Source organism: Leptosomus discolor, chromosome 14 (genome assembly GCF_034619465.1).
Source record: "Leptosomus discolor isolate bLepDis1 chromosome 14, bLepDis1.hap2, whole genome shotgun sequence".
NCBI lineage: Eukaryota > Metazoa > Chordata > Aves > Leptosomiformes > Leptosomidae > Leptosomus > Leptosomus discolor.
Window position 1 is genome coordinate 5,546,973 of NC_141404.1, and position 23,209 is coordinate 5,570,181.

At 44.2% G+C, this 23,209-nt stretch overlaps 1 protein-coding gene across 2 annotated transcripts in view; it reads left to right on the forward strand.

The window, feature by feature from the left end:
• TTYH3 (tweety family member 3) overlaps positions 1 to 23,209 on the forward strand; it is a 73,743-nt gene that overhangs the window by 44,799 nt on the left and 5,735 nt on the right. For both annotated transcript variants that reach the window (XM_086473129.1, XM_086473130.1), the window contains exons 3-13: positions 2,740 to 2,851; positions 3,496 to 3,716; positions 4,538 to 4,633; positions 7,220 to 7,292; positions 7,633 to 7,708; positions 15,457 to 15,512; positions 16,768 to 16,860; positions 16,979 to 17,071; positions 17,838 to 17,974; positions 20,001 to 20,177; positions 21,111 to 21,186. In XM_086473129.1, coding sequence (XP_086329255.1) covers positions 2,740 to 2,851; positions 3,496 to 3,716; positions 4,538 to 4,633; positions 7,220 to 7,292; positions 7,633 to 7,708; positions 15,457 to 15,512; positions 16,768 to 16,860; positions 16,979 to 17,071; positions 17,838 to 17,974; positions 20,001 to 20,177; positions 21,111 to 21,186 — 1,210 coding nt within the window. The remainder of the gene's footprint in view (positions 1 to 2,739; positions 2,852 to 3,495; positions 3,717 to 4,537; positions 4,634 to 7,219; positions 7,293 to 7,632; positions 7,709 to 15,456; positions 15,513 to 16,767; positions 16,861 to 16,978; positions 17,072 to 17,837; positions 17,975 to 20,000; positions 20,178 to 21,110; positions 21,187 to 23,209) is intronic.

Genomic DNA, 23,209 nt, shown 5'->3' on the forward strand with positions numbered 1-23,209 from the left:
TGCTGGGCAGTAGTGGAATAATTAATGCTTTACGTGTAGTTTCCAGTGAACGTGTGATACACATGTCTAGAGGAATTTGTTACTTGAATTAAATGGCTTTTATCCCAATTCCTCTTGCTCTAGTATTTTCTTTCTGGAGTAGTGACTGCCTAGAGGGTTAAGGGCAGTCGAAGCTGTGATTTGCACAGGGCTGGATGGGAAGCCTACAGACGGCTGCTGGGGTAGTTCTGCCTTGAATAGAGTAACGAGTTTCAAGTCACTTGCCTGTAATTGCTAGCACTTCATAAATGGTACCTTTGAGTAAACTGGTTAATGTACCTAGCTGTGCTGCATCTCTAAGGACAAGATGACTGCTGCTACTTCAGAGTACTGTTTCTGAGTCTTTTCCACCAAAAAGTGCTACTGTGCTGGGAATACTGAAAGCCAAGCAGCAGGTTTTGGGCACTTACCAAGCCTTTGCTGAAAGAATAGGCTTCTAGTATCTGTAACAGGCTGAAAAAAAATTGCTCACTAATTAAAGGGGTCAGATCTGCATATTCAATGTCAGGAATGTTCTGGAATTTATTTGGTGTCTATAGTAGAAAAAACCGTTGAAGTTTTCTGCTGCACAGGAGAGTGAAAGAGTCTGTCTGAATTTGCTCTGCGAAGACAAGGGGCAATTCAATCTAGAGGTTTGTGATTGTGGTGATGGGATGCTGAATTGCCGTATCCTGGGCATAGCTCTGAATCTGCAATCTCTCTAGTTCAGGAGGAGGGGTGTTTGTGTCTCTCTATCTCCTCCACCCCCCTGCACCCCAGGCATGCATTATCGAGGTCTGATAATAGCTGCAACCAGGGAGAAATGCAGAGGGCTTTTCTCTCTTTTAATTATCAGCATTAGGAAAATGTTTGAGGAATCATGTCCATGGAGAGAGACTGAGTTCTTGTATTGATACTAAATATTAAGAGTTACATTCCTACTACCTCTCTTTCTGTGTATGATGTAGGCTGTCTGTTGTCCCTGGAAGACTCTTCAGCTGAGGCTTTTGTGGGCTAAGCTCTCTATAATTTATGGCGATGCAATTGTCGGAAAAAGCACGAGGCTGACACAGATTTTCACAGTGGCTTCACTTCAGTGCATGATCTTTGCTTCCATTTCTTGTATGTATGAGGAGAAAGTAGAAATACAACCAGGTGAACAATATTGTTCTGCTCACTCTTTCTGAACTGGATGAGCCCAGGAAAGGAGGGATGGATGCTGTCTTCCTACAGGAGAAGAGTGAGAGCAGAAATGGTCGTTCGGACTGCAGATTGATGTATGTGCCAGAGCTAATCTGTGCAAGGGTCTGTTATCTAGACAAAGCCCGCTCTGGCCTGCCTGCTTGGGTTCATTTCCCAGACGGTGATGGTGGTGAAGAATGCTTAACATGCTTTAGTGACCCTAGCTGTTAAACAAAGACACTACATGTACTTGTTCTGAAAGCTGGTTTTTGGCTTGTTTCCTTCCTTTCTTATTCTTCCTTCAAACCAACTCTGTGAGGGCAGTGCTGTAACTAGCACAAAGTCGTTGTGAAGAAACTAGATGTTTCATCCAGAATAACTTTAGATTTGTACCAAAACCACCACGCCATCTTCTTTTCAATTACCGTAAACACAGCCTTGGTGTCTTGAGAACCTTCCCAGAAAAGATCCTGGGTGCTCTGTAGCTAAATGTGTCACGAGAATGGGAAATTTGTATCTTGGTAATGTTTCTTTGCCCTGAGTTTAGTTGTGTGACCCCTTCACAAGTTCTTTCCTCATCTGTTATTAGGAAAAATGGGTTTGGGAAGAGGAACTGTGAGTTCCTGCAGAGAAGTCGTAGTAGAAGAGGTATCGCTGACTTGCATGAGATGATCTCCTGGTTGCAACTCATTTACAGGATCTTCCTTCTTTAAGAGAGGCTAAAGCTAATATGATTTCTTTCATAATTGGGGCAGACTGATATGTGTGGACAGTTATGGCAGATCAGCTGATAGGTGGTAATTTGCTAAGCAGCTGGAGTTGAATTGTCTGTGAGCTTGAAATTCGCTTGCTTTAAAAATAAATAAGTATGTTGTCCCAGTAAGTTATTAAGCCATCCTTCCCAGTACTCTGAATCAGTGTGACACAAACGCTTCTAATGAGAAGATGAATCAGGATAAAATATGTTCATAGATATTTCACAGTGTAGAGAAGAGGGCATGAAAAAAGTATCTAGAGGAACCGCTACCATGGGCAAGTAGTCAATGCAAGCTCCTTGTGTCCTCCTTTCAAAAAATGTAATGAAACAATCTGTATTTCATGTCCAGAGAAGGTATGCATCTCCTGACATAGCAATGGTAGCTCTTGCAGGAGCCACTGGAGAGCAGCTCGGCTGGCTGGATTTCTGCTTGCCCATGGCTGGGTCTGAACTCTCTAACGGTTCTCTAACAGATTTTCATTATTGTACCATGAATTAAACATACATACTGGGAAGGGATGGTGTTGTGTTGTTCATCATGTGGTTACTATACAGAGAAGCAGTGGCTGCATGGAAAACTTAGGCAAATGTTTACAGGTGAGGTTTTTTTCAGTAGTTGTTGAGGAACGTGACCACCCCTGCGACCCTTTGCGAGGCGTGCGGCTTCCCTCTCTGTGGAAAGTGCTGATGTGACTGCCAAGGGCACTGTAGCAGTAAGCAGTGCGTTATGTAGCCTTCCCTTTAGCTTTAACTCTACCCTTTCTTGCCTCCTTTCTCTGCAGTGCTGGAATTGCTGTTGGCTTCTATGGGAATGGGGAGACCAGTGATGGCATCCACCGGCTGACGTACTCGCTACGCCATGCAAACCGCACTGTGGCAGGTGTCCAAGACCGGGTAAGCGCTAGGAGAGACACGCTAGCAAATGGGGAGTGTGGGAGCGAGCAGACTTGCTCAGCACCTCTTCTCTTGAATCTGCCTGTGCCTGTTTCTCTTCCTATTTTTTGTTAGTCTCTGGGCTTAGAGACGTGCTAAAATTTCTGTTAATGGAGTGGTGATTTCTTCCGCTCTTCTAAAAATACCAAAGCAAACACAGCTCGTTAAATGAAGTCTTCTCTTTGCTAGGTTTAAAAACAGCTTCTGATCAGCTCTCTTCCGCATGCAGAAGAGGAGGCAGGCCAAAGCAGACAAGTCTTTTAGTGAAATGTATCATTTTAGTACCATCGGTTGTTCCTGTGCTACCTCTAATTTCATGGTATCATACTGCAACCCTGATGGCTGCAAAATGTGTACCCATGGTAAAGGCTCGGCTGAGATGCCATCATTGAACTGCTTGCAGACAATCTACTTTATAGACACTTATAAGTTGCTTTTGAAGGGTAAGCAGTCTGAGCCTCTTAAGACAGAGGACTGGTAATCTGGAAGCTGTCCATGACTTGCTAGTAAGAATAAATCCTCTTTTTTTACTTCCTTGACTTCCTGTCCTTTAATTATTTTTCTCTTTTTCTCCCCCGTGCCTCCTTTTCTTTCCCATACTATAGGTACTAGATACCACAGTGGCCCTGAACCAGACAGTGGAACCAAACTTGCTCATCCTGGAGGAGATGTTCACAAAGCAAACAGACTACCTGCATGTTATCCAGAAGATGCAAGGTCTCTTGGATGATCTAGTCAGGCAAACAACTGAGATCCCCTTTTGGAAGAATGAAGAGCTGTCTCTGGAGGAGCTGGCAATTCAGATTGACCTCTATGACTGGTACAGGTGTGTAGTGTGCTGTAGTGTAGTGGATGTAGCATCTGCGTTGGCCTGGTCTGCAGCAATGTTGCGTGTGGGTGGCTGAGCCAAGGGCTCTATATATTAACTGCAGGTGCTCTTGGCCCACCCAGCAGATTTGTTTCTTGCAAAATTGCATTGAGTTTAAATGAAAATGCATGACAGCAACTCTTTTTCTTAACTATGTTTACCAGCTGAAAGGAAATTTATTCTCTATGTGCAAAATGTGTGGCTTGTGTTCTGACACTGGGGTGGGGGGGGGAAACAGCCACAGAGATAGCTACTGTTGTGTCCTAATAAGTGTGGTGTAGTTATTTGACACATTAACTAAAGAGTAGAAAACTGCAGTAGTCCTGTAAGTTAACACTACAACCTAACATTCCTTTTTATTAAACATATTTAATAAGATTGCATCAACTGTGTTCCACAAAAGAAAACCTCTATCCACACATGTGGAATAAATAACTGAAGCGTTTTCTAACAAATGTTTAGGAAGTTCAAGAAGCTGCAATGCCTCTTCTTTGCCTGGTGGTGTCCAGTTGCATTTGACTTTACGCTAGAACAAGATTAGCTGTCTCATTTCTCAAAAACTGTATGTGCTGGGTGTGTTGTGCAAACGATTTTACCTGTCTCAACTCCAGACCCAGCAAATATCCAGAGCTCTCTGAAGATTAATCATTAGTGGTGGGTTTTACTTGAAGAAAAGAAGGGCTACGTTTTTCCCATGAGTCACACTGGCTTCTTGATCTGTGCCTTTTATACACCAGTTTTCCTTTGCAGACTGTGTTGGGTGTGTTTTTTTGCTGCAGGTGGCTGGGATACCTGGGCCTGCTCCTGTTCCATGTCCTGATATGTTTGCTGGTGCTCTTTGGGCTCATTAGAAACTCCAGGGCCATTCTTATGGGGTAAGTCCTGATGCAGATGCAGTGCATAAAGGAAGGTCAGCTGAGTGCAAGTGCCTGCTGGTTTAAGTCTCTAGACTCTTATCAGTTCATTTCAAGGACTTCTGAGACTAAACAGCTTAAATTTACCCCTCAGTGTAAAGGGGCATAGCATAGCTCTGTGGATAGAATTAGGGCTACATGAGAGATGTTCACAGGAAGATTCTTGAGCTTTAAAATGTGATGGTACTGGTGTCCATTGCTTTTGTATCAGACAAGGAACTCATCCGGGTGGTCCCTCTTCTGCTGGGTAGCACTGGTAGCCTCCCTTTGCTGGGAGACAGTGATGTGAACATCCTCTCTTAAATTTACAGGCCTTAAAAATCTCTCTTTAATTCTCTACAGTTGTGAAGGCATTTGTTAATAGGTGATAAGTGTTGTGTGTCTACACAACCTGTTAGCATGCCTTTTGTGTTGTGATCTGCTCTTGTTTACTTTTGGCTGTCACACCTGAAGAAATATTAAACTGAGAACAAGCAATGGTTTGTATAGTTGTGAGGAGGCGTCTTGTTGCCATGGTACTGCAATATTAATGCACGTCTATTTCTAAAAAGCACTGCAAATGCTGCCATGCTCAGGCCCTGTTACAAGAAAAAAATGTTCCTCTCCCTGTGTTGTAGCTTGGGTTTAGTTTGGTATATTTGGCAAAGATACTGGTATTGTAAACATAGTGACAGTTTGACAACTGACATGGCCAAGAGTTTATCCTGGTACGTGGTGATGCCATTAATAGTTGGAATGCGCGTTCAGCTTTATTATTTGCCAGATGACTTCATACCTGGCAGGTTATACAGACAAAAGTCCAAGAGTATGCACAGATGGTAAACCCAGGGTTTAAATTAGAATCTCATTCCCTGTTAGCCAGAAGTTCATATTAAGGCTTTCCCCAAAGGGAGCACATGGCATAAAGAAGCAAGTGTATCACAGCCAAGCAAGATGGTGAAATGCCAGTGTTAGATCTTTTAGCCAAGCCATCGGTTACTGACGCAGTCATCTTCATTTAAAGTAAAACAACAAATGTGTCTTACTGATTACCATGCTTATCTGGAGGCACCAAACTGTGTTGTCCTTATGTCATAAAACTACAGAACCTTGCTGATCCATGGCTGATAATTTTTGCATCCATTTGGAAAAAGCATTATAAAGTTTTTAGCATCTTATTCTAGAGTGCTGTGCAGAGGTCAGTCTGGTAAGCTTCTTTGCTTCTGCAAGATGAGCCACAGATCCATTCACAGAATAGGGATTACTCAGAATTGGTAAGTTGAGGGATAGATCTTGTTTTTTTTTTTTAAAAAAAAAAAAAAAGACAAAAAACCAAAAAAAAAAACCCCAAACCAACACCCACAAAACCCCATAGTTTTATATTTTAAAGCTCTAGTCTTCAATGAGACAAATGTAGCAGAAAAGAGATATGTCCCTTCCTCTCAGAGATGTTTGCCCTGAGTTTGAATAAAGACTGTCTTGGTTATGAACAGGTTTTTGTTTTGTTCTCTTCGGGATGTGGGTAGGAGGGAACCTACTTATATTCCAAAGTCCAAAGGAGAAAACATCCCTGAGAGAGCAAGCCAGCGTCCCCTTTCTTTGAAGACAGGGATACGTAAAACAAAACTGCTTATTAGCTTGCATCCCCATACCTGAGGGAGTTGAGGAGCACTCTTGCCTAGATATCTCTAGCACTCATACTGACAGCAAAGGTGAAGAGCTAATGTGCTGGCTGGGGGAGTGCAAAAGCCTCTTCCACTGGTGTATGCTAGCTGAATGACACTGAGACCGCTGCTCTGTCATCCCTCTGCCTTGTGCCTGCTCGATAGCAGACACTTCCCGCTATTTCTGTCGGTAACGAGGTCCAGCTGTCAGAACAAAACCTTTAGATCTGTGCAGAGATGGGCTTGCATGGCAGTGGTAGGCACCGAGACTGTTGCTCTGAAGTGTTTGCCTGCAGGTGACTGTCACTCTCCAGGGGCTGTGTGGGATGCTCAGGTGCTGTTCAGATGCATGCAGCTTGGAACCAAAGTCAGGTGTCCTAACAGGGGCTGAGTATTCCCTCCCACCATCTGTAGCTGTGCAGGGCTTACACCTGGCAACCTCTTTTATTCTAGAAACAGGAAGGATTTGTCCAATTTTGGATCAGTATGTTTTTGTGGGTTTTATTTTTCCCTTGAGTATCTTTGGACCCAGAAAGTAAATTGCAGAATGGGAGTAGTGAAAGTGATGGGACTGTGGTCATCCCTCTGCCAGTCTGCCTTCCCTACAGCCACCCTTGTATCTTTGTGCCTTTGGCTTCTCTGCTAGAAGCAGGGTAAGACTTGGCTTCCACCCTCTTCCTTCCCCTGCAGCCCCAGGGTCAGGTAACTTGAGAACCAACAGCTTGATGTAAATGTCTCCGGTTGCTGCTGTCCATCCCATATAAAATGGGATGGTTTATCTGAAGATAAGTGGTTGATAATTTCTTGGTGTTGATAATTGCTTTGGACTCCAAATGACACATCTTGTGAAAGGAACTGCTTGAAATCAGAGCTTTTACATCTGCCATATGTCTGTCTCCCACAGGGTGTGCTTACTTGGGGTGTTTGCCCTGATTGTCAGCTGGGGATCCTTGGGTCTGGAGCTGGCTGTCGCTGTGGTAAGTGGCTCTGATCCAAGTCCCGTTCACCCTTTGCTGCAGGTTTATCAGACGCAAGATTAATTTTACACTGTGCCTGCTACATAGCATGTCTTGTTCTAAGTAGCTGTCCTGGCAGTTTGCATCTATGAAATGTACAGAGCTCCTCCTTGCTCTGGTGTGGTGTGCTAGCTAGCACTGCTGCGGCTGTGTAAAGCAGTGCTAGTGGGGATGACTGAGAGACTTCAGCATCCGAAACACTGCTATAGCAGAGGACTCTTTGATGTTAACCTGGCTCAACTGCTCTCTGATACTGGTGTTCTTTGATATTCCTTTTCCCTTTTGTCTTCCATCTATCTAGGGCTCCAGTGACTTCTGTATTAACCCTGATGCGTATATCTCCAAAGTGGTTGAAGAGAATGCAGTGCTTAGCACTGGTAAGTGCTGGGACTGGCTTTGGCACAGGGTACTGTGGCTCCAGCTGTCACACAGGAGCGTGGCAGTGGCTGAGAATTTAAGGCTACATTTGGAACAGAGGAGCTTACATACAGGGGGAGAACCGTATGTGTGTTGAACTCTGGAAAACCAATGTTCTTCCCAAAGAGGCATTTATACCCTGGTCAGAAGTGCATGTGCATGCTTTGTTTTTTTTTTTTTGTCAGAAAAGCTTTCAAAAGCTTTCTTCTGTCTTGGCCCTCAGGTGGAAATAACTGACAAGATGGAACAATGTAAATGTTTGGACTGTTTTGCTTTGAATATAGCACTCTTGGATCTTGTTCTCCTCTCAAGTGACAGAACTGTGGCAATAGCAGTGTGCAGTTTGAGTTGTTTTTAAAACTTGCTCTTGCGTCTGTATTTCTGAATCTAGAATACTTATTTTTACTTTTCTTATCAACAAATATATTGAATTTTTTTCTCTTAATGGTGATAATATAAATATGAGTCTCTTGAAAGCTAATTTAAAGGGTAAATGAATGGAAACAGCCACAGAGAGAAGTATGAATTTCCCTTTTTATTATAAATGTAGTATTTTGACTGCTTTGTTTATCCTGTTCCATTTAAAGCATTATGCCTGCATCACAGTGGCATCTAGATGAAGCACTGATGCGTTTGGGGTTTGTTGCTCCTAACTTAGACTGAAGTGCTTGATGAGATGAGGGGTGCTTCCAACTTGGACCTCGTGGGGGGGGAAAATGGCTTTCAGAACTGTGGCTCCACAAAAATGTGATTGGGCACCTGCCAGCAGAGATCCATACATGTTAAAAAGGAGAGATATTTTTCAGGGCTGAGTTTGCTGCTTAGGTAATAAAGCTAACATTTTTCTTTTGTCCTACCCTCTCTCCCCCGATAGTTCCTCCGTATAGTTCTGTGTATGATAAAACACAAATAAGCTGTGTATGTAGCTGTGGCTGAGGATGCAGGGATTGGAAGCAGTAAGAACTGTTTATGTCTGGAGGCAGAATGTAGTATAAAAGAGTAGGTACAGGTTGATATTACCACCCTACAGATTTTTTTTGTAATGCCTTGTTTATTGATTTCCTGGGAAGGAGAGGATAGAGCCGGGCAGCTCTCTGTAACAAAGAAATGCAATAAGGGAAGAGAGTGAGTGTTTAACTCCACACAAGATGAAAATCCTTTCTGGCTCTGAAGGTGACGAAGATGTGGCTTCAGGTACTGTGCTAGCCTCCTAGTTGTTCAAGGAAGCAAACAGGTCAGTGAGGCCAAGGGGAAATATCTGACACTAATGCTAGCTGTGTGGTGTAATAATTTGGTAACCCAAATCAGCTCTGGAGCATGGTTAGTAACAATTAGGTTGACCCTGGGAAACTGAAGAAATGTCCCTTTGTGCTGCTGCTCCAGTTCAGTTGTCCTTGTCTGCTTGGCTCCTGCAGTTTTTTGTTACTCAGTATCATTCATTTAGAGGGTAACGGTGAGTGCAGGACTGACATTCTGTCCCTCCTCCTGCTTCGCCCGGCAGGGACAGTCAGCTCCCCCGGGTGAAATCAGGCTCTGTTCTGGCAGGACCGCCAGCTCTAACAGTTGTTAAGGCTCCATAAATAACAGTGAATGGGTCTAAGCAAAACACTGAAGAGGAGGAAGAGCAGGTGTTGTCACAGGCTTGAGTTGGAAGGGTGGCCCCTTCCGTGGGTTGCTGGTGTGTCAGCTCCCTGCTGTTAGGCAGCCACTGAGTGTTCGTGAGCGCCTTTTCCTTTTTTCAGAAGGAAATCAGTCTAACTTCTGATCCTGCCATCACACTAGGCAGCTGGTTGGGAGATGATCGAATGTTCTGCTTTCCCGTGTGGATTTTCACTGCTGTGTCATAGTTTATGATCAGGAAGCTACAGAAATAGCTCTTGGTCCCCAGCGTCGGGACCATCCTGTGCACCTGAGCAGGAAGGAAAATCACGACACAAGGACTGCAGTGTGGCACTGCTCAGTGACACTTTAATCCAAATAATGGCTCCTTAGAAACGTCTTTAAAAGTCTGCAGTAAGTGTTGGTATCCTGTAATATGCTTGGCTATAAATTGCAGCAGCTGCTTTGTGATCAGTTGAGCCATGCATACAAGAGTGATGAGCTCGAGGAGGGGAGAGGGCAGGCAGCTGGGAGCCAGCATTGATGCTGTCCTCTTGGAGGAGGATGCCCTGTTTGAAGGCTCCTATTTCTAGTGCATAGACTCTTCACAGTATCTGGTTTGCTGCCTTTGCTCTTTGGATGGTGCTCTCTGATGTTAGCAGCAGTATAGACAGATGAGGCAGAAGCACTTTTTGCTCCAGCTAGTTTCAGCTGGGTGTACCTGACCATTAACTTTTCAGTTCAGAAAAGAGGTGACTAAGAGTGTGAGTGGATGAGGGGCGCTGAGGTAGTCCGTGAAGAAGAAACCATTGGGAGTTACCATATATGTAGGAGTAATGTTTACCTTGGGAATCGCTTCAGCTGAAGTTGGGCTGAGAGGGCGCTAGTGTTTTCAGTCTTATCTAGGTATCTGCTTTTGGGCAGTGCTGGGGTATGGCATACTGGGCTAGGTGCTGCCATCTGGTTTTAAGGATATAAGAACCAATGAATAATCATAGAATCTTTTTGGTTGGAAAAGACCTTTAAGATTATCAGATCCAATCATTATCCCAACACTACCAAGCCCACTATTAAACCGTCTCCCTAAGCACCACATCTATACATCTTTTGAACACCTCCAGGGATGGAGACTCCACCACCTCCCTGGGCAGCCTGTTCCAATGTCTAACCGTTCTTTCAGTAAATTTTTCCTAATATCCAACCTAAATCTCCCCTGGCGCAGCTTGAGGCCGTTACCTCTTGTCCTGTTGTTAGTTACTTGGGAGAAGAGACCAGCACCAGCCTCACTACAACTTCCTTTTAATCTTAAAAAGCTTTGTAGTCCTAGGTCAATTTTTTGCCTTTAATTGCTGTTTTCAGTTGGTTTCAAGTTTAATGTGTGTAATATTCCTAGCCCTGTGCTCTGGCATTTGGGCTGGGACTGAGTCATCTGGATTTGCATATTTGCAAAGCTTTTTTTGGTGGTGGTGGTTATAGTAGTTTTCACAGAAAAATAACTGTGTGGAATATTGGGCAACTAGTATGTTAATATTCCTGTTTGTGTATTAATTGTTTGCAAATCTAAATAGAATTAATGGAGCTGAGAATAATCTGATTAAGTGCATTATTATTGTTGTCGTGTTTTTTTAGCTGGAGAGGAGATGTCCTTGTTTTGTACATAAAATGTGCTGTATGAAAAAAAGGGTGGGGGCAGGAGAAGGGTAGTAAAGAGCCTTAATGCAGGTTTCCTGGAGAAGGAGAGGCTTAAATCATTTTGCAGAAGAGGCTGATATATGTGCCTAACTTGCCCAATATTCATTAACTGAGATAAAGCCAGTGGGGTTGAACAGTGGCTGTATAGTCAGCTCCTGCTGCGTGTAAAAAGGCTTGGTGCAGCCAAGATGTTTATTTTCAAAGCAGGAGGCCATCTTCTAGTCCCATTGTTTTTCAATGATATTATGTTATTATCAGATGACTTATTGCATAAAATTAAGTAAAAATGCACAATCAGTCTAAACTACAGGAAGAGCTTTCTCCAGATTCTCTTACTAGAAATCTGCGTGGTGAACAGCCACTTGCTTCAAGTGAAGGAACTGTAAACCTCAGGGGATGGATAATGAAGCCTTTTACCTCCGGTCCAGCCAAGCTGGTCAGGCTGAATGCTGAGACTTAGCTGCTTAGATATAAGTAGCAAGCGTTCTTGTCATGCACAGCCTTCTTCCTCGGCCTCTCACTGATTCACTCAACTTAGCCCAGAGCTAAATGAACCAGATGACTGACGTTGCCACCACCTCCCTTTCCCCTCTAGAAGAAAGGTCAGGATCAAACCTCACGTGGGGCACGTGGTGGTTGTGGCACAGTTATTACTTGGGCTCAGCAGAAGAGAGTTTGCCCAAAGAAGCGCTCTCGAGAGCGCTGCTGAGCTGATGTCTGCATTGAGAAGTTGTGTTGCTGTGTGATTTGTTGGACTCCTGATTAGCAGAAAGCTTTGAGTGGAAGGCACGTGGGATGGCTACGAGCTCTTTGCTGAAGGCTCGTGATGGTGGATTTCGCCTCTACAAGTGTTGCATAGATGAGAGAAATACAAATGCTATGCAGATGCTTCCCTTTGCTGTCAGGCTGATGCCTTAGGGGAACAAAACTTCTGGTGGAGAACATGTTACATGGGCAAGAAAATCTGGCTAAAAGAGTATTCTTCCTTTGACATGTGCTTCAACTTTCTCTGATTGAACCCACAGAGACTGTCTCATCTGGGTGTATATGTAAAATGCAAGCTGCTTAGAGAATGCTCAAGTACAGATGAAGAAGGGCTGGGAAAAGCTGTTCTAGGTGTTGGGATTGTTTTTTTTTTTAAACTAGGATTTTTTTTCTGATTAGTTTTTACTCTACAGACCTTCTTGCTGCTTTTTGGTGAGTGCACAATGCCACGTTTTGCATTTCAGCTGGGCTTTGAAGTGAATAGTAAGTCTCCATGGTTGCAGAAGCAATAAGTAGTTCTAGCAGCTGAAGCTGTCTTTAGTAGGCAGTTCTACTTTCATTTCTAGGAAAAACAGACTTTGCAAAAATAAAGCATTTTGGGTAGTTCCCTTCCTTGCCTTCTGTTCCCACATAGCGTGTGCACCGAGAGTGGGTCAGGAGGATTGCTGCTAGCAACAGCAGGCATAGGCAGCTGCAAATGTGACCCTGCCTAACCCGTCTCCTGTAAACTAGATCACCTAAAGGCTGGCTTCAAAAATCAGATCCAACCTTCAGGAATTTTTCTTGAGAGGAAATGCATCAGAAAGATAACTATAGAAAGAAATTCCCTGGAGCTGTTAGTGGAGTGCAAATGATGGGTTAGTATAGCTGTTTTCTGGACAGAAATGTGAGATTTGGTGTTGTACAGGATAGCCTCCACCAGCTTTAAAACTGGTGAAGGTGCCTCCTGCTCTTTCCCAGCCTGGTGGTATGGAGGCAGGGGTCACGCTCCTCTCAGTTTCTAGGCTTTGCAGCACAGGATCACTTTAAGGCAGCTTCACTGCCTGTTGTAGCTTTAGCTTTAAGGCACCACAGCTATTATCACACTGGGTTCAGTGCAGGGGAAAGCTGCTCCTGCTGGCCTTGCCATTTTGGAAAGCACATTTCATGTACAGAGTGTCACACTTGTCAGCTGCAAAGCCAGTGCTACCACAGTGAAGCCTCGTTGATCTGCCTTCCAGGGTGAAGCAAGGGAAGCACTTATTTCACTGTACTGCTTTTCGCTTCACTTGTAACCAGCAATCTTTATCCTGGGCTTACAAGCTGCGAACTAAGATGATATCAGGAGCTCTCATCTGTAATCTGCCCACAGGGATGATGCAGAAGGCCCTGAAGAAACATTTCTAGAGCTATGTATTAGCTGTATGTCGTGCAACTTAATACACTTATAAAGGTGATGTAAACTTGATACCACTGTGGGAGCCTAAGAGAAACTTTTAGTGGTTGGTTTGTTTAAAATGAATAGGTGGCAAGATCACAGCTTCTTTAGGTCGGATGCTGTGGATTGCTGTTGCTACACTGTTCTCTCAGTGCACGTGCATTTTTCCGTAGCCGTCGAGTGTGACTTATGAGCGTGGGAGGAGCAGCCCTTTCCTTGGCTCAGTAGTTGTGGACAGTCGTTTGTGTGGTCTGCCCAGAGCGAGGCACACAAAGCAGTTCTTGCTGCCCTCCTATCTGCCCAGGTTTTGCTAATTGCTGTTTAGAGGCTTGGCTGGGGAGATGTAAGTCATCCCAGAGAAAGAGTCAGTGGGGGAGAGATGGAGCAGCTGGCAGAAGCTGCCCCAAAGTAGGCTAATGAATTATAAATAACAGCTGTCAGGTTGCATTGCCCGTGCACAGGAGCTGACAGCCTGTGTTGTACCACTTGGTCTCCAGCGTGTTGGCTTGCCGAAAGGTGCATTCAATATTTATGGGAAGGGCGGCAGAGCCAGGATACAGTCAGGTCTGCTTCCTTCACAGCTCCGCTCGCTTGTGGTTATACCTTTTGCTGATTTCTGAGTTGGGACTGATTAGAATAGCTTTGCAGCCTGGAATATGCGTTACTGAAAGTCACAGACAGAAGATTAAAAGGAATGGAGAAAAGGATGCTAGTGGGCAGGGGGGAAATGCAGAGTGTATGTGTGTTTTGGGGCTTTTGTAGTCTTTACCGAGCTAATGTCACCCTTGATTTTGCTGAGCTGTCACACTCCCGTTCATCTGAAGAGGAACTGTAAATGTTTGAGAAATAATCTAAAGGTATTTGGATGATCAAGTCTTTCAGAGCTCCCTTCCTAGATAGCATTATTGAGACTGGCAGGGGAAAGCCTGATATTTGTAACTTGTGCATGTCGGTGTAGTATTATGGAGGGCTCATGAGGACATCAGGCTGGTGTCATACACGTTTGAATAAGGAGGAATAAACCTCTGTCTTCAAGCCTGGAAATAAATGATGCTGCTAGCAGAGCACTGTAACGGTCTTATCTGGAAGTTTACGAGTACATCTTTGCTGTGTTGTGATTACTGGTAGAGCTACTCAGTATTAAGACTAACTTTTGGGATGTTAGCAGCAAAGGATGTGAGTCTGCAGCAGACTCAGCACTGAAAATACTTTTTTTGCATAAGTCAAAAGAAGGATGCAAAACAAATGATGTGCACTCTTTTAGTTAAAGTCCAATTAAAACCTTCTAATTAAAATCTAATTGTGTGCAAGTGACATCCCTCAGAAAATAGGCTACTATTTACTTGTTCATCCCTAACACATCAGAAAGACAAGAGCTTTGTCTTCTATCCATTTCTTTGCTTGCTTTCAAAGTGATATCATTTTTAGGAAATTATATTACTGAAAGTTACAATTTTCTTGAATTAGGAGGACTTTCTTATGTTGTCTACAGAACACTGCCTAAACCCAGTCTCTCCTTGGGCATGACAGAAGAATCCCCAGTTGTGAAGTTGTGTTTTTTTGTTTTAAATGCTTGAACTTGGGCGTTTAGGAGGCATTATATTCAGAATTGTGTAGTAGCACAGGGATGTGTGTATGCGCCTCCTTTGGCCCAACAGCATGCTTCCACAGGTATTTTTGATAGCAGGCTGTATTTATATCGCTGCTACTACCTCTCCTGTGCTAATATTTTGTGGCTGTGACTTAGCTGGTGAACTGAATTGGCTGGAAGTTGAGTTGTCTCTTTGCTCTGTGCCCTAGGCAGCAATTTATGGTTGCTTTCAGTGACTGTAGAATGGTATTCTGGCACTTGGAAGTTGCAGAAATTAAACATCCAGTTGGATTTATCTTACTTTTATGCGGTGCATAGTGCTGACTTCTGAATAAAATTTTTTTGATGTTTCATCTAACTATTAAGTGGGGCAGCCCCATTGCCTTTTGCTGTTTAGAGAAAGGAAAGGAAAAAAAACCAAAACAAATCTTTCTTTTCTCCTCAAAGGCAGCTTGCTTACATCCCTTTCTCTAGTGACATCCATGTACTGTAATCCTACTTGGAGAGAGGGAAGTGATTCCCTTTATATTGTATTTTCATTTTGTGTATTGCTTTCAGAACTTAACACCTCCCTTGTGTCAGTTGTAAAATACTGCAAAGCCAGAACAGCGTGTCTAGCATGACTTTTTCTTTTCTCTTTGTAGATACTCTCCGCTATTACATTACCTGTAGTGCTGGATACCCCAACCCTTTCCAGCAGGTGAGTGTAAGCATCCTAACTCCCTTCACCCCTTTCAGTGTATACATCAAATGCTTTCGATGCCAGCATGCAGCAAGTTGCAAGGTGTTAGCTTTAGGGAGCGCTCCACCTGTTGGTGAAGCTTTGGTAGCTACTTTCCAGCTGTGCAAGAGATGGCACTGTGGTTTAGTGAGCAGTTTTTTCCCAACTTCATCTCTACCTGCATAGCTTCAGGTTCAGGATGCCCTCTTAGAAGGGCCCATGTGTGATGTGGTGAGGACCATGGCTTTGTTTGTGGTACCTCTGTTTACATGGCCCTCTTCTAAGGGCAGCAACATGGAGACAGAGCACCCACAATTAATGCTAGGGTGGGAAAGTACATACTTCGTGCTTTTAATCTCTTCTTGCTTGTTCTTTTGGGTTAAACAGTGACAAAGCTCCACTCCCAAAATGCAGCTACCTCTGTGGCTAAGGGAGTGATTCTCACATATGCCTCTTAAATCCCTTGGATGTTGAGGGGTTTATATCCTGAAGTACAAATGTGAGTCATTATTCTTTTGTGTGGGGGCTGAAGAACAGCACCTGGGCCCATCCCAAACTTTGTCTTATGTATCAGAGGCCAGAATGAACCCACACCACCCACCGTTTGGCAGACACCAGCTGCTTCACCATTTATATTTAGGATTTTTTAAGTCTTGTCTTCCTCTGTTTTAAAGGGTGAGGTAAGAACACTTCTTCAAGCTGTGGTATGATGCACCGTTGCCATCTGTTGCATTTCTGGTTGCCCAGTATATTCTCTGACATGCTATTGCGTGTGAAATTCCCATGGATACTTTAATGGGCTGCGAAGGCTGCACCCTAATACAAACAACTTCTAGTGTTAACATATAAGTCTTTCTCAGCCATCTGATTTAGTAGAAAAATCCAGCTGTGCTCCGTGCTGAGAACATGAGTGTTTTGTGTCTTTTCTTTCTCCTTCCCCTCTGTCCTGGAGCCGGGCCCAGCTGTGTGTATGGTTTTTGTGTATGTGTTTTGTTTTGTTTTTTTTCTCTTTTTGGTCTTCCCTTCCCCTCTTCTTTTGGTCTGTACTTTTTCTAGGTTGGTAAAAGTCACTTAACCCTATCACAGCTGCTGCACCCACATCAGTTGAGACATCCTTAGCTTGTACCATTCATACAGATGATGCTTCAGTATTTGAGAAGTAGAATTTAAGCCTTTTCCCAGGGCTTCTGTTGGTGTATGTGGCCTGAAATGCTGCATGTTTTGTGTTGAGCAGAAGCTGTCAGGAAGTCACAAGGCTCTGGTAGAAATGCAGGATGATGTTACGGAACTCATGAGGTCAGCAAGCAGAGAGCACCCCACGTCCAAGGTAACTCTCAAAGTTTGCTCTCCTTGTGCTTTCTAGCTTCCCTTACCCTTGTAGAAAGCTTAAGATCAGCTCCTGCTAAGCCATTCCCTTGCAGTAATCGCTGGCTTGTTGCTTACAGGAGTATCTTACTCGGATCCAGGAGGTTTTAAATTCAACAGAGATCAACTTGCAGCAACTGACAGCTTTAGTAGACTGTCGGAGTCTGCATTTGGTGAGTACTCAGTAACTGGGCCTGAGCTAAGAAAGAGCAAAGTGGCTGTAGAGCCTGTAGTGTACTGATTATTTTGGAGTTTCAAATCTGTCTAGTGCACCAAAACAGTTTACAACAGCTTTTCTGATTGACTCCAGCAGAAGGGGGAATGGGGATTTGGATCAAGTTAGCGTTCTGTGTAAAGATCGACAAAGGAAACTAGATAACATGCTTTTATACAGCTACAAGCTGCAGCCCTAAGGTTTCAGGGACCTTCGGGTCTGACTATAGCACATAGCTTGTTGCCTTTCCCATGGAGTGGAATGCCTTATAGCTGCAGTACAGCATGGCCTAACTGTTGCCCTAGCTGCGTCTCTGAAGGCAGAGAAACAGATAGACCATGCCTTGTGTTCTTGGGCGATGGGACGTAGTGAGGGAGCTGAGAGGCTTAATGAAAAATGTGATATCTTAAGTTGGGTTAAAACATTTGCCTTGACTGCTTTTTGTTTGTTTGTTCTTGTTTTATTTTCCTCTTAAATGCTTATTGCGTGGGTTGAAAATATTTCCATGTCTAAATCCAAGCTGGGCTTTGTGAGGGGAGGTAAGGGTTAAATTAGTTATGAAAAACATTTGAGGTCTCTAAAATGGAAATAGAAATATACTCTTGAAAAGTGACTACAATTTCTTAAGCTGTTTCAGAGAATATAGTCCAGGGGAAGGGCTTTTGAATTAGAGCTCAATGTTAACTCTCTCATGACCAGGAAACTCTGCTCATTTCTCTCTCCAGGACTACGTCCAGGCTTTGACGGGCTTTTGCTATGATGGAGTGGAAGGCCTCATCTACCTGGTTCTCTTCTCCTTTGTCACAGCCCTCATGTTCAGTTCCATTGTGTGCAGCGTCCCACACACTTGGCAGCAAAAGAGGTATAGAGAGGGTTTAGATCCTGTAGCATTGTAGGGCTCTTTCCTAATAAAGACTGGCTATTGGATTTGTGCCCATGAGCATATGGAGTTCTTTCCCATATGATCCCAGGAGTGTGAGGGATGAGGCTCTATAAGCACAGGTCCAACAGAAAAAAAACCTGTTGGCTTTTGCTCTGACTGTGGTTAATATTTACATCTGAACCTTATTGCACTGGAATGCTATGTGTGCAGAGTATTCAGTACGCTGTAGGACTGTGAGTCAAGTCAGAGATGAATGATTATAGCTGTAGAGAGAGGTAATACTTGAACTATGTGCCATCTCTGTAAAATACCTATTCTCTTGCACTGCTTTGAGGCATTTGTTCTAGTATGGGGAAGAGAAGTGGAATGAGAAGCAGTTCACACTTGCCTTTTTGGCTTTGCTCACGCTGGGCCGACTGACTTGCATAGCTAATAGAAACCAGGAACTGTCTTGTTGGCAATAGCATGGGCAGATGAGATACTTGCAAATTGGTGGCAATCAGCTAACAGCAGAGTTGTTTGGAACTAGTATTAATGATGGTAACCAGGCTCATCAGTAAGTCTAGAGCAAACCTTCGCTGCACTGACTGGCTGCTGCACCACGTGCAGCTATTAAAATCACCTTGAGTTTTCTGTTCTTGCAGAAGAGCGGTAGCCTGTGCAGCAAATTCTCTTCTGTGGTCCTGAAACATGATTTTTTTTTGTGGTCTAAGCTCAGGCTCAAGGTTCAAAGCAAAATGGAACATCCTGAACAATAGCAGGAAGCCGGAGCCTGCCAGGCCTGCAGTGCCCACAGAGAAAGCCTTGGGAAATGCGTCAGAATAGCACTTAAGAAAATGGCTGGTTTCCTTACCTCTTCCACATGCAGCTGCAAAGACATTATCAAGAAGAGAATGGCAGTCAGCCTGTTTGAAGGAGAAAGGTTTACACAGTGCTATCTCTTGTGCTGCCTTCCATGTGGGCTGCTGCCTGCCCTGCCAACCCCAGCAGGCTCAGGCTGCTACTGTGAACTGAAGGATTCCCTCTTGCATTCCCCGGAGCACCATTTCTTCCTCTGCCTCCCTCTGGGAGGTGGAGGATGTCATGCTTTATTGCCTGTAAGAGACTATGCAGGCTGCAATTCACTGAATAAATCTTCAGTGCCACCTTGTGGTACAGAAGCTGCAGGTGATGTTTGGGATGTTCTAGCGATGTCCATGCTGTCTCCATAGTTCTTCCTGTAGAACCTTTTACTAGCGTTGTCAAGCGTCGCTAAAATATGTTTCAAACCTTGGTGCTTCATCCCATAACTGGGGAGATAAAATAGCAGTGTGTGTTATGTAGGAGGGACAAGAGAATACTATGGAAAGGGGGGGAAGGAACCAGCTGGCAAACAGCTGTGCTCTGCATTAAAATTGATTTAAAATCCTGGTGGTTTTGGGAGAATAAAGCCTTTAGACACAAATGTTGCAACTTAGTCTCTGTAGAGACTTCTGAGATTTTGCTAGAAGCTGAAGCAGACCCTTCGTAACCAGAATAGGAGTTTGGAGTCTACAGAGACTTATCCTTAAAAGCTCTTTGGACATGGCTACAAGAAATGGAAGGACACAGATTGCAGTTGTAAGGATGCTTTCTGTGGGGTGCATGGCACTACATCCCCACTGACCCCACCTCTTTTTTTTTTTTTCTTTCTTTCTTATTTTTTGTGCTGTGTGTTTCAGGATGTGTGTCCATCCTTTGGTTGTGTGACTGGGCAGTTGCAGAAGCCTGCCAAGCCCTGAGAGAAGACCATAGGGAGACTGTAGGGGATCATGTAGTGTAAAAGTCCAGATGGTATCTGTGGGAGGTCTGAGTCACTGTGGTGTAGGCTGTGTTTGACACTGCCACCCTGAAGCATCCCAAATGGGTATAAACGTGGAGGTGTGGAAGATGTTTGGGAGGTTCCTAGGATTACCATGGTTTCCTGCAAACCCCACATGTGGGGTAATTGTAGGGTTCTAGGAGGAACTTTTTCTCCTTCTTGCAGAAGCTCAGATGATGATGGGGAAGAAGAATCAGCTGCTCAAGGGAGTAGACAAACACACGATAATCTTTACAGAGTGCACATGCCCAGCCTCTATAGCTGTGGGAGTAGTTATGGCAGTGAGACCAGCATTCCAGCAGCAGCACACACAGTCAGCAATGCTCCCGTCACAGAGTACATGTGAGTATCCCAACAAGAAGGCTGTATTGCGCCCTATCCACGTTGCTTCACTCTGGTTTCTGTTGTCACTAAGTGCTGTGAGGCTGGCACTTTGGACCAAGCAGTAGAAAGTAATGAAGCTTTTTGTCCAAAGTGTCCAAAGGCATTTTCTGATTGGCATCTACTGGGGGAAGCGAATAGCTTAAAAGTGCTGCAGTAGACAGAGTTGTATTAGAGAGCATGCTCTAAAATGTGAACAGCTTTGTCCTGCAGGATTTAGAGATCTGTCTAGAGAAGAGAAGTAGGAAAGTATTGTCTGGGCTTTTTATTACACAATGATTCTGATCACCAGAAGACTTAATTCTTCAGACAGAGCAGTCTTGCCAGAAGATTTTAAGCCTCCTGAGAGAATGAGAGCCAAGACAAAACCTACAGGCTGTGTCCTTCCACAAGATTTGCAGTTAGCTCTGACATCTGTTGCAGTCTGGAGCTATCTAGTCCAGGTGGGATCTTCAGAGCTTTCTCCAGAAGTGCCTAACCCTGATCACACTTGGACTGCCTTCAGGACCCATTGTTTTTGGGCTGGCACATCGTTTTGTTCTTCCCCTTAGACTTTGTCCTCATTTTATCTCTTGTTTCTGCAGCTTGGCAGTTCTGATGCTGCAGGGAGGCAGATTTTCACACAGACCTATTTTTAAATCACTTGACATGATTCAGTGTGGGCCTTTCTGAGTAAGTGTAAAGATAGTGCTCAATCTGAGGAAAATAATGCTCGTTTTGTGCCCTTGTCTGAAAAAGGGGGATCCACCTGGCCTGTAAGAAAGCTTTGAGGGAGACTGACCTGATGTATTGGTTCTGGGGGTGCATATGCTCTGTCCCGTGTCACCATCAGAGACCTTCCCCAGAGAAGCATGGCACGTACCCCCTGTTACCATGTGTGTCTTCCTTTCCTAGGAGCCAGAATGCAAATTTCCAGAACCCCCGTTGCGAGAATACCCCGCTCATTGGCCGGGAGTCCCCACCTCCCTCAGTAAGTCTCTCTTTACTGCTCCTCTCTGCTTCAGCAACTTTGGGGAATACACATTTACCACTCCTGTATACTCTCAAGGGAGCTGATTGTGCAGCCAGACACAGGATCTGGCCCATAAATGGCAGCAATTTGAATAGACAAGCCATGTCTCACCTGCCATGGAGAATAAAACCCTGCTATGCTACTTTGGACATTGCACACACAAAGAATAAAACTCAGTCTGTTAACACTGGTAATCCTATGGGCGCAGTCCTGCCACCACTGAAGTGCATGAGTGTCTTGGTGGGTGACTTCAGCAAGATGATTCACTTGCATGCAGTGTACTTGCTATTTGTGGCATTGGTTCCTCAAGTTTTAAAAGCAGCTTGTTAAAACAGTAAATTCAGAGTTATCGCTGAACCTCTCTCCTTAATCTGCCCTAAAGAGATGGTAGGATGAAACCTGTATTATTTTTTTGTTGAGACTTTTTTTTTTAAAAATCTTTCTTTCACAACTGTTTTACTTTCTTTAGAATCTATTTTTGTATTTAATTTCCTATGGAGGAAAAAAAAAAACCAACAAACTTTCATGGAAGGTTTTGGAGTGGCCTGATAGCCATTTCTGTATGCTGGATAAAACATGGGCTTGCCTTCATGTCTGTGTAAGAACTAGATGAATCTTGCCGCCCTCCACTGGATCCTGTAAGCCTTACTTACACCAGAACTTGGAGAACATGCCATCGCAGCGCTCACTAACTTGGTGGTGTGATTACAGAGGATGAGTAGTAGCATGCTTAATAATCAACCAGTCTTCAGCTGTAGGTGAACAAAATACACTCTGTGGTGCATGGTTCAAATTCATGGGAAGGGGAGGAAGAGGAGGTTGGAGGATGAAGGAGTAGGAATTGTGGTGGAAAAGAGGACATCACATTCATGTTTTCACTTCAAAAGAACCAGTTCATCTTGCTATAGAGAAAGTGGAAAAGCGGAGAGTTGATCCTTGTCTCTGTACTTGGCCAGACCTCTTTCAACCTTCACAAGGAGTTTTTCCTGTTCCCTGGTGATACTCTGATCGCAAGCTCTGGTAGCGTTATCTGCTCTCAGCCACGAGATGGTCCTCAGGAGAAGAGCTGGTGTGCTGCACGCAGTACCGTGTGGCGAACGCTTTACCGCTGGTGTTTCCCGTTGTAGCAAGGGCGCTGTCCCTCTGGTACTGCCATGGTGTATGTTCATTCACTGTCTGTAGACCAAGGTCCTGCTTCCCCTTGCCCTGCAGCTCTTCTGCTTCAGAGAAAGCACACTCCTTTCCGCAGGGACTTCAGGTACGCGAGAAGTTCCCTGGTTCTTCACTAGCTGTTTGCGTTAATACCCTGAGGGGGGATCTGAGTCCTGGTGCCTTTGGCTGGTTTCTGAGTGTAGATAGATGAGACTTTTTTTTTTTTTCCAGGTTAACTTTATTTGGGAGCCATCAATATGGGCTACAGGGAAGTGCAGGAGCTGGGGAAGGAGGAGAGTGCAGCACTGCACCTATAGACAGGGGAGCTTCTCCTTAGATAAGGCAAGGAAGAAGCTATAGGATAAATGTGTTTTCTGGAAGGACATAGTAAACAGGCAGTGGAGAGAAGAAAAATATACTGTTTACTCTTATATTGGCAGACAGCAGGGTTGGGGGCTTTTCTGGGATTTTTTGTATCACAGCTCTCCATAGCAGGTGGCCGAGACCATACTGAGGGAGAATAAATTGTTAGATTTCATAGCAAATCATCTGTGGGAGGAGAGAGATGAAAAGGGAATACTAATGCACATGCCCCTGCCTCCTCTTGGGAGGGAGGAGAGGGGGATAACCATTCAAATAGGTTATGTCCAGTGGGTGGACAGAGCTGATATATTCCATTTAGCTTTCTGTGAACAGATGGTGAAAACTAAGATGTGATGATCCTGCTGCATTGTTTGTCTGGTACTTTTCCTGGCTTTTTGTTTGTTTGTTTGTTTTTCCCTTCTCTCATTCCTTCTGTTTTCTCCTTCTTGCCACAGGGCTATTCCTT